This window comes from Pseudorca crassidens, chromosome 1, assembly GCF_039906515.1.
Source record: "Pseudorca crassidens isolate mPseCra1 chromosome 1, mPseCra1.hap1, whole genome shotgun sequence".
Taxonomy (NCBI): domain Eukaryota; kingdom Metazoa; phylum Chordata; class Mammalia; order Artiodactyla; family Delphinidae; genus Pseudorca; species Pseudorca crassidens.
Genome location: NC_090296.1, coordinates 63,879,015 through 63,899,218, shown reverse-complemented (window position 1 = coordinate 63,899,218; position 20,204 = coordinate 63,879,015). Strand labels below are relative to the sequence as shown.

General features: G+C 35.9%; 1 protein-coding gene and 1 non-coding gene across 6 annotated transcripts in view; one reads left to right on the top strand and one right to left on the bottom strand.

Moving 5' to 3' along the window:
* Positions 1 to 20,204, top strand: part of PRORP (protein only RNase P catalytic subunit) — a 131,874-nt gene that overhangs the window by 38,136 nt on the left and 73,534 nt on the right. For all 5 annotated transcript variants that reach the window (XR_010943451.1, XM_067737512.1, XM_067737527.1 and 2 more), the window contains exon 5: positions 16,329 to 16,436. Coding sequence is in view for 4 of the 5 variants with exons in the window: in XM_067737512.1 (XP_067593613.1) it covers positions 16,329 to 16,436 (108 nt within the window). In the remaining variant the exon portion in view is untranslated. The remainder of the gene's footprint in view (positions 1 to 16,328; positions 16,437 to 20,204) is intronic.
* LOC137207976 (small nucleolar RNA SNORA1) lies at positions 15,679 to 15,812 on the bottom strand. The gene has a single exon (XR_010935416.1). It is a non-coding gene; the product is annotated as a small nucleolar RNA SNORA1 (small nucleolar RNA).

The window sequence follows — 20,204 nt, the reverse complement described above, 5'->3', positions numbered from 1 at the left end:
TCAAAGATAAGGTGACCATCTGTGCATGGGTTTATTTCTGGGCTTTCTATCCTGTTCCATTGATCTATCTTTCTGTTTTTGTGCCAGTACCATACTGTCTTAATTACTGTAACTTTGTAGTATAGTCTGAAGTCTGGGAGCCTGACTCCTCCAGCTCTGTTTTTCATTCTCAAGATTGCTTTGGCTATTCGGGGTCTTTTGTGTTTCCATACAAATTGTGAAATTTTTTGTTCTAGTTCTGTGAAAAATGCCAGTGGTAGTTTGATAGGGATTGCATTGAATCTGTAGATTGCTTTGGGTTGTAGAGTCGTTTTCACAATGTTGATTCTTCCAATCCAAGAACATGGTATATCTCTCCATCTATTTGTATCATCTTTAATTTCTTTCATCAGTGTCTTATAATTTTCTGCAACAGGTCTTTTGTCTCCTTAGGTAGGTTTATTCCTAGATATTTTATTCTTTTTGTTGCAGTGGTAAATGGGAGTGTTTTCTTGATTTCACTTTCAGATTTTTCATCATTAGTGTATAGGAATGGCAAAGATTTCTGTGCATTAATTTTGTATCCTGCTACTTTACCAAATTCATTGCTTAGCTCTAGTAGTTTTCTGGTAGCATCTTTAGGATTCTCTATGTATAGTGTCATGTCATCTGCAAACAGTGACAGCTTTACTTCTTTTCCGATTTGGATTCCTTTTATTTCCTTTTCTTCTCTGCTGTGGCTAAAACTTCCAAAACTATGTTGAATAAGAGTGGTGAGAGTGGGCAACCTTGTGTTGTTCCTGATCTTAGTGGAAATGCTTTCCATTTTTCACCATTGAGGACAATGCTGGCTGTGGGTTTGTCATATATGGCCTTTATTATGTTGAGGTAGGTTCCCTCTATGCCTACTTTCTGGAGGGTTTTTATCATAAATGGGTGGTGAATTTTGTCAAAAGCTTTCTCTGCATCTATTGAGATGATCATATGGTTCTTCTCCTTCAATTTGTTAATATGGTTTATCAAATTGCTTGATTTGCGTACATTGAAGAATCCTTGCATTCCTGGAATAAACCCCACTTGATCATGGTGTATGGTTCTTTTAATGTGCTGTTGGATTCTGTTTGCTAGTATTTTGTTGAGGATTTTTGCATCTATGTTCATCAGTGATATTGGCCTGTAGTTTTCTTTCTTTGTGACATCTTTGTCTGGTTTTGGTATCAGGGTGATTGTGGCCTCGTAGAATGAGTTTGGGAGTGTTCCTCCCTCTGCTATATTTTGGAAGAGCTTGAGAAGGATACGTGTTAGCTCTTCTCTAAATGTTTGATAGAATTCGCCTGTGAAGCCATCTGGTCCTGGGCTTTTGTTTGTTGGAAGATTTTTAATCACAGTTTCAATTTCAGTGCTTGTGATTGGTTTGTTCATATTTTCTATTTCTTCCTGATTCAGTCTTGGCAGGTTGTGAATTTCTAAGAATTTGTCCATTTCTTCCAGGTTGTCCATTTTATTGGCATAGAGTTGCTTGTAGTAATCTCTCATGATCTTTTGTATTTCTGCAGTGTCAGTTGTTACTTCTCCGTTTTCCTTTCTAATTCTATTGGTTTGAGTCTTCTCCCTTTTTTTCTTGATGATTCTGGCTAATGGTTTATCAATTTTGTTTATCTTCTCAAAGAACCAGCTTTTAGTTTTACTGATCTTTGCTATCGTTTCCTTCATTTCTTTTTCATTTATTTCTGATCTGATTTTTATGATTTGTTTCCTTCTGCTAACTTTGGGGTTTTTTTGTTCTTCTTTCTCTAATTGCTTTAGGTGCAAGGTTAGGTTGTTTATTCGAGATGTTTCCTGCTTCTTAATGTAGGATTTTATTGCTATAAACTTTCCTCTTAGAACTGCTTTTGCTGCCTTCCATAGGTTTTGGGTCATCGTGTCTCCATTGTCATTTGTTTCTAGGTATTTTTTGATTTCCTCTTTGATTTCTTCAGTGATCACTTCATTATTAAGTAGTGTATTGTTGAGCCTCCATGTGTTTGTATTTTTTACAGATCTTTTCCTGTAATTGATATCTAGTCTCCTAGCGTTGTGGTCAGAAAAGATACTTGATACAATTTCAATTTTCTTAAATTTACCAAGGCTTGCTTTGTGACCCAAGATATGTTCTATCCTGGAGAATGTTCCATGAGCACTTGAGAAAAATGTGTATTCTGTTGTTTTTGGATGGAATGTCCTATAAATATCAATTAAGTCCATCTTGTTTAGTGTATCATTTAAAGCTTGTGTTTCCTTATTTATTTTCATTTTGGATGATCTGTCCATTGGTGAAAGTGGGGTGTTAAAGTCCCCTACTATGAATGTGTTACTGTCGATTTCCCCTTTTATGGCTGTTAGTATTTGCCTTATGTATTGAGGTGCTCCTATGTTGCGTGCATAAATATTTACAATTGTTATATCTTCTTCTTGGATCGATCCCTTGATCATTATGTAGTGTCCTTCTTTGTCTCTTGTAATAGTCTTTATTTTAAAATCTATTTTGTCTGATATGAGAATTGCTACTCCAGCTTTCTTTTGGTTTCCATTTGCATGGAATATCTTTTTCCATCCCCTTACTTTCAGTCTGTATGTGTCTGTAGGTCTGAAGTGGGTCTCTTGTAGACAGCATATATATGGGTCTTGTTTTTGTATCATTTCAGCCAATCTTTGTCTTTTGGTGGGAGCATTTAGTTCATTTACAATTTAAGGTAATTATCGATACATATGTTTCTATTTCCATTTTCTTAATTGTTTTGTGTTCGTTATTGTAGGTCTTTTCATTCTCTTGTGTTTCTTGCCTAGAGAAGTTCCTTTAGCGTTTGTTGTAAAGCTGGTTTGGTGGTGCTGAACTTTCTCAGCTTTTGCTTGTCTGTAAAGGTTTTAATTTCTCCATCAAATCTGAATGAGATCCTTGCTGGGTAGAGTAATATTGGTTGCAGGTTTTTCTCTTTCATCACTTTAAATATGTCCTGCCAGTCCCTTCTGGCTTGCAGAGTTTTTGCTGAAAGATCAGCTGTTAACCTTATGGGGATTCCCTTGTGTGTTATTTGTTGTTTTTCCCTTGCTGCTTTTAATATGTTTTCTTTGTATTTAATTTTTGACAGTTTGATTAATATGTGTCTTGGCGTATTTTTCCTTGGATTTATCCTATATGGGACTCTGTGCTTCCTGGACTTGAGTAACTAGTTTCTGTTATCTTTTATCCTGAGTTCTTTGGGCTCTAATCCTTCTGTTGTGTCAGAGGACTCTCACACATAGTGGATTATTTACTCTGTCTTTTACAATTTTTAATTGGTGAGGTCAGTTTTAGAGGGGTTTGCTTTTTCTATGAGAATTATTTTGTTGTCTGGATTGTTGATAGTGTCTCTCCAGAGAAGTTTTGTGCTTGCTTCTGCCAAATGTCCCAGAGATATTACTGGAGCAGAACCAGTTTTTATGTAATTTTTCAGTGGAACATGATGATTTGTGTCATATAGTTTATGTAAATTTGTGCTTCAAACTTACTTAAGATACAAGCCTGGAGTTTCTTTCTTTTCTTTTATTATTATTATTATATTTTTGGCTGCGCCACACGGCATGCGAAATCTTAGTTCCCCGATGGAGGACCAAACCCGTGCCCCCTGCAGTGGAAGTATGGAGTCTTAACCACTGGACCACCAGGGAATTCCTGGAGTTCCTATTTCTTAAGAGATTTTTTTTTTTCCTACTTAGACCCCTAGTAGAGATAGAGAAGCTGGTGTATTATGTTTGGACTTCAATGTGCTCATTTGTAGAGGTTCTTTTACTGTGGAGTTCACTCCAGTTTCCCCCCTCATTTGGGCTCAAGGTTTGGTAGGTCTCCAGTTCCCCTGGGGTATCAAAAGCCAAGCCCCTGTTTGCTGATACCCAGTCCATTTCTGTTTTTTGCCTCCTTCCTGGACAACATTAACATCACCTCTTATCCTTACCATTCTGATTTTCAGATCTGGCTTCATCTCTGGCAATTAGAGATTTATTTCACTTCCTTTCTTAAAAGTTCACCGCATATTAAGTATTTTTGTCATATTTTATCCAGCCTTTTTAGATATTCCTAGGAGGAAGGGTTTTTTGTTTGTTTTTTCATCTTACTGGAATCAGAAAATTCACATAAAATTATAAGTATTTTTAAATAGGATTCTACATGATAGTAATTATAATTACTGAATTAAAAAAAACAACTAAAATATAACTTGCTATTAAATTGTTATAAACTTTCTAAAATTATTAGTTATGAGGTTGCAGTGACATTTTCCAGACCTGTGACTTAATTTTTCTCAGGCTAAGTTAAGGCAGTCATGCTAGTGTTCTTTCTATTGAGGATTTATTTGGATCCCATGGTTTTAAGAAGGCACATGAAGAAATTTGGCCATTTGATGCACAGATGCATTTTTTTTACTGTTGTTCCCATGTTTAGAACAGTGCTTCTAACCAAAATAACTGGTATTCCCCTGTTTTTCCATATCCACTGTGACTAAAGCCAGTTGTTTTGATATTCTGTTTCTTCTAATCTTTGGAAAATATTATCTGATGTTTCAGTACATTGGATATAATTTACATGTTAAGATCACTGCTTCTTTTATGAAATAAAGGTTTTTTTTAACGTCTTTATTGGGGTATAATTGCTTTACAATGGTGTGTTAGTTTCTGCTTTATAACAGTGTATCAGTCATACATAAACATATGTTCCCATATGTCTTCCCTCTTGCGTCTCCCTCCCTCCCACCCTGAAATACAGTTTTGAGTATATGTTATTGTAGTCCTCCTGGTTCCCCTTAGTTGCTATTCTAGAGTAGGAAATTAAACAAAATAAATGAGAGAGATCTGTTTTTAATTTCCTTGTGAAATTTGTATCAAAGTCTCAGAATAGAAGTAAACTGTCAAAAACATATAGATCGTCATCCCCAAAATTTGAAAAAATTTAAGCTCATCTAAGTGGAAAGCTAAAAAAGAAGTTAGTGTCTCTTTGCATATCATTTGTTGAGAAAAATCAGTTGCTTAACCTGTTTGTTTTCTCATCCATAGTGTAGAAGAAATAATAAATAGAAGAGTCAAGTTATACTGCCACGTATGTCGTGAGAGTTATTTGTCATTATGAAGGCAGCTTTTTGATGGCAGGAGCTGGAGTCACCTCCATTCTAGATCTCACGTATCTAGTGTATAAGGGCCATTCTTTTATTTCTCTTTCTTGCTATTCATCTTTGGATCTTTCTGCTACTCATTTGTGATTAAGTAACAACCACAAATCAACAATTATCAGTTCTACTTCATTGTTTCTAATAAGAGGTTGGATAAGACAGGGGTCTGCAACCCCTGGGCTGCAGACCCCTGTTAGGAACTAGGCCGCGCAGCAGGAGGTGAGCAGCGGGTGAGCAAGCGAAGCTTCATCTGCTGCTCCCCATCGCTCCCATTACCACCTGAACCATCCCTCCATTCCCCCACCCGCCATCCGTGGGAAAGTTGTCCTCCGTGAAACCAGTCCCTGGTGCCAGAAAGGCTGGGGACTGCTGGCCGATAAGATAAAGAATTTAAACTTTTGATTAGCTGTTTTAGAATTGTTTTTTCATTTATTTACTCTTTTCCATGTTGTAGCAATAAGCAAGTTTTTTTTTTAATTTAAGCTCAAACTATAATTACATAAAGACTTTATACTTATTCTTTGAGTTTCCAAATTGCCTAGTTGTTAATCCTCAAACATGCCAAGCTCTTTGGTGTTTCTTTTTTTTTTTTTAAATAAATTTATTTGTTTATTTTTGGCTGTGTTGGGTCTTCGTTGCTGCGTGCGGGCTTTATCTAGTTGCGGCAAGTGGGGGCTACTCTTCGTTGCGGTGCACGGGCTTCTCATTACGGTGGCTACTCTTGTTGCGGAGCACAGGCTCTAGGAGCACGGGCCTCAGTAGTTGTGGCACGCCGCCTCAGTAGTTGTGGCTCGTGGGTTCTAGAGCACAGGCTCAGTAGTTGTGGCGCACAAGCTTAATTGCTCCGCGGCATGTGGGATCTTCCCGGCTCAGGGCTTGAACCTGTGTCCCCTGCATTGGCAAGCAGATTCTTAACCACTGCGCCACCAGGGAAGCCCTCTTTGGTGTTTCTTAAGGGCCTTCATGGTTCTTTCCTCTGCCTAGAGGGCACTTCCCCCAGAGGGAGCATGGTTTACTCCCTCACTTCATTCAGGTCTTTGTTCAAAAGTCACCTCATTAGAAAGGCCTTCACCAAATCTAAAATAGAGAGGGACTAGGGAAGGTGATGCTAATACCCTGCCTGACTTAATTGTTCTTCAAGGCACTTTTCTCTACATGAAATTAAGTATTTATTACCTTGGTATTGCTTGTTTCCTTGGCTAATATAAATTCCTTGAGGGCAGGAAATGTTTTCACTTTTCTGTTCCTAGGAATAAGAACATTATTTTGCACATATATTTGGTACTTAATGAAAATCTGTTGACTCACTGACCAAGTGAATGTATTATGAATTTGTGGCCTAAGGGTGAGATCTAGCCCATATTAGTTTTTTTGTTTGAGCGTCTTTGTGTTTTACTCTTTTAAAAAGTTATTTCACATGTTTCAAAATGCCAGATTTTTAAATTTTCTTTCAAATATCAAATCTGCTAACACTGGGTCTTTATTTTTGCTAACCCTGCGTCTTTATTTTTGTGTGGCAACAATTATCTGGACCGAGCACTGGGCTGTTTCCTTTATAAGGGACCTCCATTCTCCAGTTTGGTCATAGCCGTCACCTCCTTCTGTCGAATCTTCGACAATGAGATCTGAGTATTTGCTAATTATCATTTTGCCTGCTCTTATGTTTTCTTAGACTTGGCCTGTTTTACCTGTTTATATCACCTGCCTGGTTCCTGTAGTCATCTGAGTTTACAGTTTCTTTTGTACAGTTTTTATAATTCCTATGCAGTTAAACTTCTCAGATTTAAACTTAAAAGTATAAAATGAGTTAAGACAATTGAAGTTGTGACAATTATTGAAGGAGATATATGTTGAATTTATAAAACCTGTATGTTACAAAAATGAAGAACTCCCTTTAGACCAGTGAGCATGTGAAAAGATGCTCAGCATCATTAGCCATTAGGGAAATGTACATCAAAACTGCAGGGAGATACCTCTTCACACCCACAAGCATGACTATAATAAAAAAGACATACAATAACAAGTTTTGGTTGAGGATGTGGAGAAATTGGGACCTTCATACATTGCAGTTGGGAATGTAAAATGGTACGGCTACTTTGGAAAACAGTCTGGCAGTTCCTCAATGAGTTAAACAGAATTACCACATTTGGTAACTTGACAGTTTCATTCCTAGATATATATACCCAAGAGAATTGAAAACATACATCCATGCAGAACTTGTACACAAATGTTCATAGCACCATTTTTCATAATAGCCCCAAGGTGGAAATAACCCAAATGTTCATCCACTAATGAATAAGTAACTAAAATATGGTATTACCATACAGTGAAATATTACTTGGCAGTAAAAAAGAATGAAGTACTGATACATGCTGAACATGGTTAAACCTTGAAAATATTATGCTGAGGGAACTTCCCTGGTGGTGCAGTGGATAAGACTCCACGCTCCCAATGCAGGAGACCTGGGTTCGATCCCTGGTTAGGGAGCTAGATCCCACACGCATGCCACAACTAAGAGTTCTCATGCCACAACTAAGGAGCCTGCATGCTGCAACTAAGACCCAGTGCAACCAAATAAATACATAAATAAATATTTTTTTAAAAAGAAAGAAAATATGCTGAATGAAAGAAGTCAGTCATAGAATACCACATATTTGTATGATTTAGTTTATCTGAAATGTCCAGAATAGGTAAATCTATAGAAACAAAGTAGATTGATTAGTGGTTGCTGTGTGGTAGGTGGGGGAATGAGGATTGACTGCTAATGAGAATGGAGTTGTTTCTTTTTTTCTGTCAGTGCTGCATGGCTTGCAGGATCTTAGCTCCCCAACCAGGGATTAAACCTGGGCCCTCGGCAGTGAAAGTGCAGAGAGTACTAACCACTGGACCTCCAAGGAATTCCTGGAGTTTTTCTAGGAGGGACAGAATATTCTAAAATTAGATGGTGGTGATGTGGCACAATCTGTGAATTGTACATTTCAAACTAGTGAAGTGTGTGGTATATGAATTATGTCTCCATGAGATTATTTTTTTTTAATTAAAACTTCTTTTATTAGTAGCCAAGAAACAAATGATCAAAAGGTTGGTGGATTTTCATACCCCAGATCATAAGCCAGTCTGCAATCAAGTACAACTCTGGCAGTAGCCCTAGAAAGAAATGTTCTTTGCTTAAATTTACCATCCATTAAAACAGCTAAGCCTGCATATTTGTATTGCCGTATGCCATAGTTAGTGTGCTGTCTCAGTAGGTCAACTCTTTCTTTTTCACGCCTTCTCAGCGTGGTCTATTCAAGGGCTTTTGTGTGCAATGACATAAATTTGTTTAGTTCGGAAAGTGAGTATCTTGGGGACCCACTGGAAGTATTACAAAGTAGTAAAAGTATTACTCCCTGGCTAGTAACATATTTACTAAGCAGAGCTTTAGTAATGGGGAAAAAACAACAACCACCCAACCTCTTGGATTTTTCTGTTTGTCTATTAGAAGACATGGATTGGGAGGATAATCTTTGGATGAGATTATATTTTACACATCCTGTGACTGCACAGAGGTTCCTGAGACTCAGCTTTGGAACAAAACTTCTCCGGTATACCCTCTTCCATTATGTGGTTTTAAGGGATTTCCAAGAGTGGTTAACATAGAATATCAGAACTGGAAGGGGATTTTATAAGCTATCTATTTAGTTTAACTCTTCATTTTTACAGATGTCCATTTTTCCAGTAATACTGAACTACCTTAGTTTGTCATTACTCCTGAAGTGAATATAATGAGTACCAAGAGCAGCACCAAGATGATAAATTGGAAGTATAATGGGAAATCTTTTTAATGTTAATTATTAGTGAAACCTGAATTTTAGAAATTTAATGCACTTGTTTTCCTTGGTTCGTTCAAACTGAAACAAGAGATGGTCATGTTGTATGTGAAGTGTTTTAATTTCCTTGATAGTTTTATTTCCATTTATAAAAAATAGTATTCCCATTCCAACTAATATTTAGTTAGTTTTGATATGAATTGGAACTTTCTAAACGTTGTATAGGAAATATATTTGAGCAGAGAAATTTTAAAACAAAGTGTTTTGCTGAGTAGAAGGGAAAGAGGATGGTCCCGCACAACTGTAGTCGGCAGGGATAGAAAAGCTAAAGAAGTCAAGTGACATATGAAAGCATGCATATGGACCAATGGTTATCTTAAAGGTGAAATATTTATTACTACTAGGATTTTCTTCCTTTTGTTTTTTAATCAGCTTTATTAAGGTATAATTTACATATAAAAAATTTGCCAGTGTACAGTTCAGTGAGTTTTGACAAATAGATGCAGTTGTGTCATAACCTCTATAATCAAGATATGGGACCAAGTATATCATCCCCCAAAAGTTCCCTTGTATTCATTGCAGTCAGTTCCCTCTCCCTCCTTCCTGGAACCATTAATCTGCTTTCCGTTGGTATAGTTTTGCCTTAAATTTCATATAAATGAAATCATACAGTATGTATTAGCCTTCTATGTCTGCCGTTTTTTTAATTTAGCATAATACTTTTGAAATCCATTCATGTGTTTGTGTGTATCAGTAGTTTCTTTTAATTGATGAATAGTATAACATTGTCTGGATATACCACATTTTTTTCCATTCATTCACCAGTTGATGGACACTTGAATTGTTTCCAGTTTGGGACAATTACAAATAAAGCCATTATTAACATTCACATACAAGTCTCTGTGGATGCATGTTTTCATTTCTCTTCTTTCAATACCTAAAGGTGGAATTATTGAGATATAGGATAAATGTATGCTTAACCTTATAAGAAACTGCCCAATTGTTTTCCATAGTGTGGTTGTATTTTGCATCCCATTAGCAATATTTAAAAGTTCCAATTGCTCCACATACTTATTATGGTCAGTCTTTTAAATTTAGTCATTCTGGTGGGTGGATAATGATTTCTCAGTGGTTTTAAATTTGCATTTCCCTAGTGACTAATAATGTTGAGTGTCTAATCATGTGCTTATTGGCCTAAAGAGGCCAATAACCCCTTACAAAGAGGGTTCTTCCTCTTTGTAATTTTGATACAATGATATTATCTAATCCGCAGTTGATACTCAGTCACAATTGTCAGTGGTCACAATAATGTCCTTTGTAAGTTTCTCCTTCCCCCAGATCCACTCCAGGATTACACATTGGGTTTAGTTGTCATGTTTCTTTGGTCTTTTTTCATCTGCAACAAAAATCCCAGTTATCTTTGTCTTTCTTGGACCTTGATTTTTTTTGAAAACTATAGACCTAGTGTTTTGCAGAATGTCTCTCCGTTTGGGTTCACCTGATATTTCCTTATGATTAGATTCAGGCTATGCGTTTTTGGCAAGAATATCACAAAAATGCTGTTGTATCCTTGTCAGAGGCATCGTATCAGGAGGCATACTGTGTGAATATTGGTGATGACTGTGTTGCCCAAGAAATTTTTGCCTATCCTGATGTTATGCAGAATTCTCTTTTCTTCTAGGTTTGGCTCTTAGGTTTAGATTTCATAGTTTTTGCTTTTGGGTTTAGACTTACCTATAACAAAATAATTTTTGAGTGTGATATGAGATAGGGATGGGGGTTCGTTTTTTTCTCCAGCTTTTTCCCTTGTTAGTTTTCTTACTTTTCTGTTTCTCTGATTTGACTCTTTATTATTATTATTACTTTCTTGAAATTTATTTGCTCTTCTTTTTCTAGCTTAAAGTGAAAACTTGGATCAGTGATTTTAGACCTTTCTTCTTTTCATGTAATCATTTAAAGCTAAGTATTGCTCTAATGCAGGCATGAATTTTAATATTTAATATTTTACTGTCACTTAATTCAAAATATTTTCTAATTTCCCGTGTAATTTTTCTTTTAACCCATGGGTTATTTAGAAGTATTATTCAGGAATACTTGGAACTTGTCTAGATATCTTACTGCTATTGGCTTTCTGTAGTCATTGCACCAATTTACATTCCCACCAACAGTGTACAAGGGTCCACTTTTGTGTGTGTGTGTGTATGTTAGAGTAATCAGCAAACATACTCTTTCAGATTTTAATATTTCTGAATGTATTGAGACTCATTTTATGGCCTAGAGCTGTGGTTTGTCTTGGTGTTCCATGTGTACTTAAAAGGAAGAAATATTCTGCCATTGTTGCATATATTATCCTTTAGATATCAATCAAGTCAAAGTGGTTAATAGTAGTTTAGGTCTTCTCTATCCTTGCTGATTTTTATCTACTTGGTCTATCAATTACGGAGAGAAAAGTTGAAATTTCCATCTATGATTATAGACATTTATGTTCCTCCTTTCACTTCGGTCAAGTTTTGCTTCATGTATTTCGAAGCTCTGTTCTTATTTATGAATATGATTTCCCCATATATTGATTTTGTTGTCATTACAAAGTGTACCTTTTTATTTTTTGTAATACTCGTTTTCTTAAAATCTATTTTGTCTAAAATTAGTGTTGCCACTCCGACTTTCTTAAGCATACTGATGCATGATATGTATTTTCTTCCTACTTTTCACTTTCAGCTTATCCATATCTTTATATTTAAAGTACATCTCTTATAAACAGCATTTTTGATAGGGTTGAATTCAAATATTTTAAACAAATGGGACTACATCAAATTGAAAAGCTTTTGCACAGCAAAGGAAACTGATGACAATGAAAATGCCACCTACTGAATGGGAGAAGATATTTGCAAACAATATATCAGATAAGGGGTTAATATCCAAAATATACAAAGAACTCATACACCTTAACATTAAAAAAACAAACAACCCAATTAAAAAGTGGGCAGAGGACCTGAATAGATGTTTTGCCAAAGAAGACATACAGATGGCCAACAGGCACATGAAAAGATGCTCAACGTCACTGTCACCAGGGAATTGAAAACAAAAACCACAATGAGATATCACCTCGCACGTGCTGGAATGATTATTATCGAAAAGATAACAAATAACAAGAGCTAGTGAGTATGTGGAGAAAAGTGAACCCTTCTACACTGTTTGTGGGAATGTGAATTGGTGCAGCCACTATGGAAAACAGTATGGAAGTTCCTCAAAAACTAAAACTAGAACTACCATATGATCCAGCATTTCAACTCCTGGGTATTTATCCAAAGAAAACGAAAACACTAATTTGAAATGATATATGCACACCAGTGTTCACTGCAGCATTATTTACAATTGGCAAGACATGGAAGCAACCTAAGTGCCCATCAACAGATGAATAGATAAAGAAGATGTGGCATGCATGCGTATATATATGTATATATCACAACAGAATATTAGTCATAAAAAAGAATGAAATTTTTTCATTTGCAACAACATGGATGTACCTAAAGGGTATAATGCTAAGTGACATAGACAGAAACACAAATACTTGATGATTTCGCTTTTATATGGAATCTAACAAACAAAACAAATGAACAAACATAACAAAATAGAAACAGAGTCATAGATACAGAGAACAAACAGGTGGTTGCTAGAGGGGATGAGTGCCGGGCCGAGAGGAATAGATTAAGGGAGATTAAGAAGTACAGACATCCCGGTTACCAAATAAATGAGTCACGGGTGTTAACAGTACAGTGTGGGGAATGTAGTCAATAATATTGTAACATCTTTCTATGGTGACAGATAGTAACTAGACTTATCGTGGTGATAATTTTGAAACATATAGAAATAGCAAATCGCTATGTTGTGCATGAAGAACTAACATACAGTTGTAGTTCAACTGTACTTCAAAAACAAACAAGCAAACAAATTCACAGAAAAAGAGATCAGATTTGTGGTTATCAGAGACGGGGGTGGGGGAGGGCAAATTGGATGAAGTTAGTCGAAAGGCACAAACTTCTAGTTATTTAGATAAATAAGTACTAGAGATATGATGTATAACCTGATAAATATAATTAACCCTGCTGTGTGTCAAATATAAGAGTTGTTAAGAGTGTAAACCCTAAGTGTTCTTGTCACGAGAAAATTTTTTTTTTCTTTTTAAAAAATTTGGTGTATATTAAGGTGATGAATGTTCATTAAAGTTATTGTGGTAATCATTTCATAATGTATGTAAGTCAAATCATTATGCTGTACACCTTAAACTTATACAGGGCTGTATGTCAATTATATTGCAATAAAATTGGAAGAAAAAACAAAGTATGTGTCTTATAAACAGCATTTTTGATAGGGTTGAATTTAAATATTTTATTTTGCTATTGTTTTATATTTATCCAAAAAAATTTTTTTTGGTTCCTCTGTTCCTACTTTCATGTTCTTTTGGGTTAATCAAATTTTTAAAAATATTTCATTGAATTCTTCTGTTGGCTTTTTATCTATGCCTTTTCTGTATTATTTTTAAATATGTGAGTTGGGATTATAATATGAATCTTTAACCTAGTCCACTTAGAGTTTAGATTACACCATTTCACATAAAATGTAGGAACCTTGTAGCAGTAGAATTCCATTTACCAAACACTTCCTGGTTTTTATGCTATTGTTGTCATATATATCACACCTGCATGTTTGATTTATCTTTGATTTATCCTGCTTGGTATTTTGTTTGTATTTATCCTGCTTCGAGTCTGCTCTGCTTCTTAGATAAGTTATATTTTTCATCAAATTTTGGCCATTATTCAGATTCCCTTTTCTATTTTCTCTTTTCCTCTCCATCGTCTCCTTTTAGACTCGAATGACACATATGTTGGTCTGTTTGGTATTGTCCCACAGGTTACTAAGGCTTTATCTTTTTCTTTCGATCTTTTTTCCTTCAGTTGCATAATTTCTGTTGCTCCGTCATTTGTGTTCACTGACTCTTACTTTTCCCATCCCTAATCTGTAATGTCCACCCTGTGAATATTTTATTCCACATGTGTGCCTTTTGGCTCTAGAATGTTCATTTTTATAGTTTCCATTTTCTGTTTTTTTCCTTTCTTTCCATTCATTATAACTATATTTTCCTTTAAATTCTTAAATCTATTTATAGTAGCTACTTTAAATTTCTTGCTTGCTAACTCCAGCATCTGGACCTGGATTGATTTCTGTTGACTTTCTTCTCTCTTGACTGTGGGTCACATTTTCTTATTTCCTCTCATGTTTATTATTTTTTAAGTTGTATGTTGGACATTGTGAGGGGCATCTTGCAAAGGCTCTGGATTCCATTATCTTCCTCTGGAGGTTATTGATTTTCTGCTTTACCAGACTGTTAAACTTGGTTAGACTTAGAGACTCCAGACTCTGCCACTCTTGCAGTGGATAATAATTGAAATCTTTGTTCGAGTCTTTTAAGTCTTTCATCTGTTGTTTTTTTTTGCTGGGCTCCTTGGAGTCTCCTCCACGCATGTACAGATCAAGAGTTAGCCAAGGATTTGGGCAGATTTATACACAGATTTTTGCAGTTCCCTCTTTTCTAGCATTCTTTCTGTAACTTCCCAGCCTCTCTGGCAGCCTCAAACTCTTCTGATTTCTCAAACCAGTCAGTCTGTGGCTTTCTGCTTGATTTCCAGCTGCCCCTGCCAACCATGCTGACTAGAGAGTGCCCTCTGGCAAAAAGCCACATACAGGCAAATTTCTCCTGCTGCAGTTCACTTATTATCTGGTTATCTGTAAATAGATAACAAACCACCCCAAATGTAGTGGCATTAAACAGAAACAGTCGCCTATTATTATTATTATGATTATATCATCTCATGGTTCTAGGGTTTGACTAAACTGAGTTGTGTGATTTTTGCTTGGTCCTTCTACTGTTGTAATCAAATGAAGGCTAAGGTCATCTTGAAATCTCCCTTACTCTCTAGATCTGATGGTTGGTGTTGGCTTTTGGCTCGGACTCAGTTCGACTGTCAGGTAGAACACCTGTACATGACCCATGACCTCTGCCTGGGTTTTTAATGATGGTTGGGTTCAAAGATCAGACATCCTAAGAGGGAGAGCCAGATGGAAGCTGTATTTCCTTTTAATACTCAGCCTTGGAAGTCACAGAGTGTCACTTCTGCCACACTCATTCATTGAGGCAGTCACAAAGAAAAGCCTCTATTCAAGAGAAGGGAGTTAGACTCTACCTTTTGAGGGGGGAGGAGTGTCAAAGAATTTTCAGACATGTTTTAAAACCATCAAACCTTCTTTCATATGTTTTGTGCCCTCCAATTTCTGCTTGCTTTTGGTCATTCTCTAGCACCTTCAAATAGTTATTTTTTATATAGAAAATATTATATTATCTGGTAATCCATTACAGACTACTCCATCATTACCAGGAGTGGAACTCCCTCTCCTCCTTTTCTTCCATCCATAGCACTCATCACATTTGACATTTAATATATTAACTTGTTTATTTTGTGTCTCCTTCCATTAAAATACAAGCTCCATTAAGTTGGGCTTTTGTCTCTTTGGTAACTGCTGGGCATATAGGTGGTCAACAAATTTTTTTTCCCCAGAAGTTAAATATAGCAAGCACATTGCTGTTTATTCCTTCATCTTTTCTAATATTGAAAAGCCTTGTTATATCCAATTTTTACTTATGAGCCTAGCAAAAAATATGTTACATGTCTCATTGTCACCACTGCAATAAAATTACAGTGATGGAAGCAAAACCTGTGTCTCAATGTAGCCACATTAACAATTTATGGACACCATGAACAACAGTGCCCATTTTCAATAGAATGAGGCTTTCAACAAATGTTTGTTGAATGAATGAATGAATTTTCAACTCTTCAAAATAGCCATAAGTAACCAAATCCTCTTGATGACAAGAGAGGAGTACAAGTAATAGAGTCTTGTTTTTTCAACATGGTTGCACTGATAGACTGGCATATCTGAGATTCGCTTCTCCTTGGCTTATAGAACAGGGCATAGAGATTTTGACATTTTATTCTCATCTGACTACCATGTGTGTCAGTGTAGCAGACTAGATAACTGGTTACAGATCAAATGAAATACCATGTGAAGTACTTTGTGAAGTGTAAAACACTATGAGATTATAAGATGTATCAGATAATTACATGCAGTTGTATCTATTAGGCTGGTCTTTTCAGATTTCATTTTGAAAGCATCTGTGTGTGTGTGTGTATTTTTAAGGGATGAATATTTTGACTTACCAGAACAATAATGAAAGTCATAGCAGTGTGTTTATAATAAAGACCTTACTAGGTTCTTATTAATATTTTATCTGACTTTTCTTTTTTAGGAACTTAAGAGATTTCAGGACTTTGTAAAATACCATCCTCCTTTTGATATTGTCATTGATGGGCTCAATGTTGCCAAAATGTTTCCTAAAGCTCGTGAATCTCAAGTTGTAAGTACAAGTTTTATTTTGTTATTCCAAATCTCTAGAAATAGTTATTGTACCCATTTGTGATCTTCCTTGGGTCTCTTAGTTTCCCATTTTACCTTCCTCTAAAAATAAGTTCCCAAAAGTGACCAACCAGTCATCTGAGATTCAGTGTTTTCATCTCTGGCAAGTAAGTGGCTCTTACAGGCAGGGCAAGAGTGAGAGATTAAAAAGTCTATGTAATAAAGGGCCAGTTCAGCCCTTTTTGTGTAACCTTTAGCTAACCTTCTCCTAGGTCTCTACTCTTTGGGGTTACTCTATCTTGTCCCTGTGGATCACATCCCTCCATTTGAAATTTATCAACATATACTATTAAGAGATATTAATCATAACTCACATTTGTGTTTTTCTAAACATACTATGTTTATAAATTAACCTAAGCAGTTCTTTTTTTTTTTTCAGTTCTTTTTTTTGTAAGGTAATTGTTTGTTCTGTCAATTTCTAAGTGTCCTAGTAGTTTCTAATAGGAATATCATGATTTTTTATAGCACTAGTGAGCAATTATTTTAATCCCCATTTTTACAGATTAGAAAATTAGAAAATTAAGGTCAATTTTGTTCAGTAAATCCTCAGAAAGCAGTCATAACATCAAAAGTTGATTGTAGAGAGTTCCTGGGTTTCCGACTTGTGGCTCTTATTCCTGGCAATCTATGGCCATTCATCTGTAGTTAAACTATTATTTCTTAAAAATTACTGCCAACTTAAAAGCTTTTTCTCAGAGATGCTACTAGTCCAATTTGACCATTTGTACTCAAAAAAGCTTACAGCTACTAACAAAGGACAAGGTAGAATTATAGAAAATTTTTTGTATGCCTTTCCTTTACGTTTGTGCCTACATTCTTATGGTCAAGTATGTACTTTTTCTCCTTTATTATTAAACAACACAAAAGTAAGTTGAAAATATTTCTATCTCTTAGGTACCTGAAGGGCCCTTTGAAGCAGTAACATTGACAAAAGCAAAGCCAGAATAGGAAGTATGAAATTATTATCACTAATGCATGGTACAGCTCAGAATCAGAAGAGTTCATTCCCATCTAAACTGTGAGAATGAGAAGTTTCCTATTTGTTTACCTTCTATTTGACTTTCAGCTTCACACAAAGCACTAAAAATTGGCTTGCCAGAAATATATAGCCCAAATGGGAATAACTTATGCAGGTACCATGTTGAAGATGATGTAGTAAACACATTCCCCGGCATTGTGGGAGAAAAATGTGCACATTTTTTTTTTTCTTTTTTTTGCGGTACACGGGCCTCTCACTGTTGTGGCCTCTCCCATTGTGGAGCACAGGCTCCGGACGCACAGGCTCAGCGGCCATGGCTCACGGGCCCAGCCGCTCCGCGGCATGTGGGATCTTCCCGGACCGAGGCACGAACCCACATCCCCCGCATCGGCAGGCGGACTCTCAACCACTGCGCCACCAGGGAAGCCCAAAATGTGCACATTTTTAAAGATTTTAGCAGATTTTGGCAGAGAGGCAGAGATCAAATGATGGGCCAGGGAAATCATAGGCATCTGCCACTACTTTTAGCTTTTACTCTTAAAATAATTTAATGTAAGCCATAGTTTATGTGACAAGTAATTGTTATTACCCAGCTTTTCAGAGCACTGTTATGTGTGGTAGTGCACTGGCATTATATGTGGGAAATCTCAGCTTGGAGACTCAGAGATGCCACCTGAATAGCATTTAATAGCATTTTAAATAGCTTTAAAGTAGCATTTTAGTTTAGAAATTAAGAATGGGCATTCTGGAACCAGACTTTTTATATTCAATCTACCACTTTTAATTGCTTTCATAGTTTGAGCAAGTTATTTAACCTATCTGTGCCTTAGTTTCCCAATCTGTAAAATAGGCATAATAATAGTACGCATCTCTTAAAGATGTAGTGAAGAATACTTGGCACATACTAAGTACCTAATAGGTGTAACTATTATTGTGATTACTATTCAAAGTAACTTCCCAAATGGAACCGTAATTCTTGCTTTTAGCAAACCCGTTTGGCAGTATAAGATTTTCTCCTGTTGTGTCATCCATGTCAATGGAGCTAAAAGAAAATACAAATCTCTGCCTTAGTATTAGATTTAGTATTACTGTTTGACTCTAGGTGAGGTACTCAAACAATACTTGATTGAAAATTGAAGCCAGTACCATCAAAAACTTAAGAAAAATTTAAAATTTGATTTTAAGAAATGTTATTTTCTTATGATTATAAAAGTAAGGCCTGGGCTTCCCTGGTGGCGCAGTGGTTGAGAGTCCGCCTGCCGATGCGGGGAATGTGGGTTCGTGCCCCGGTCTGGGAAGATCCCACATGCCACGGAGCGGCTGGGCCCGTGAGCCATGGCCGCTGGGCCTGCACGTCCGGAGCCTGTGCTCCGCAAGGGGAGAGGCCACAACAGTGAGAGGCCTGCGTACCGCCAAAAAATAAATAATAAAAATAAAAAAATAAAAACAAACTGAAAAAAATTGTTTACAATACATGTGACAAAGGACTAATTTCGTGACTGTACCAAGGTCTCTATAAGTCTATAAGAAAAAGATGAACCATGCAGTAGAAAAGTGGCTTAACCCTATTCATAATTCTAGTTATGCAAATTAAAATGTTTGTCTTCCAGACTGGCAGAGATTTAAAAGTTGGTAGTATCCAGTATTTTAAATGGTTTGGAGAGGTAGAGAAGAGGGTATCAGTACATGTTTTTCTGGTGGGTGATTTGGCAATAACTTTGGATGCCTAAAAGGTTTGAAATTCTACTCTTAGAAACGAATATATTCACATTACTATATAAAGTTATGTGTCCAAATATGTTAGTTATAGCATTGTTTGTAAGCAGAAAAGTGTAATCAACCTAAATATCTGTCAACTTAGGACCTGATATATGTTGAAACATCTATTTTAAATGAATGAAGGAGATCTGTATGTACTGATGTGGAACAATACCCAAAGTTAAGTGTAAGAAAAAAGTTGAAGAGCAACAAACTGAATATGGCCCCACTTGTGTTAAAAGCAAACAAAAGGATTACCCATATATAAATGTTTGTTAGGTAAGTTTGTATCTGACTAGAAAATTTCTAGAAATTACACATAAAAACTTAACAATAGTTAACTTTAGGAGTTGGGGATAGAGTATAAGACAATAAGAGGATTTTACTTTTTCATTTATGCTTTTAAAATTTTCTTTACAATGAGTATATATTACTTTAAAATTAAAAAAAATCACCATCAGGAAAAGTAAAAAGGCATTCTTGGTAAATATTCTAAAATAACTATCTTATGGATTACCACAATTTTTTAATCATTTCCCTGTTGATGGGCATATTAGATTGTTTCTCATTTTTCACCATGGTAAATAATGCTTGGAAGAAGATCTCTGTGCACGTTTCAGATGATTTCCTGAGAATGGATTCCCAGAAATAGAACTCTTGAGTCAAAGGGTAAGGATATTTTTAAAGGTCTCACTACATATTGCCAAATTGCTTTCCAAAATGATTGTAGCAATTTATACTCCCACCAACAGTGTATAAAAGTGCCCAAATAGAACACATTTCTTCAAAGTTGCTTATTACATGACTGCCTCAATTATTTAGTTGCATTTGTGCCATGAATCTGCTATGTGAAAAGCGCTGGACAGTTTTAACCCAGATTTCTTAGATCAAACATTTCTAAAATTTGTAAACAAAGTTTAATAAAATAACCAGGAAGAAATATTCTTGACCTTCTTATTTGTCCTCTTTCTC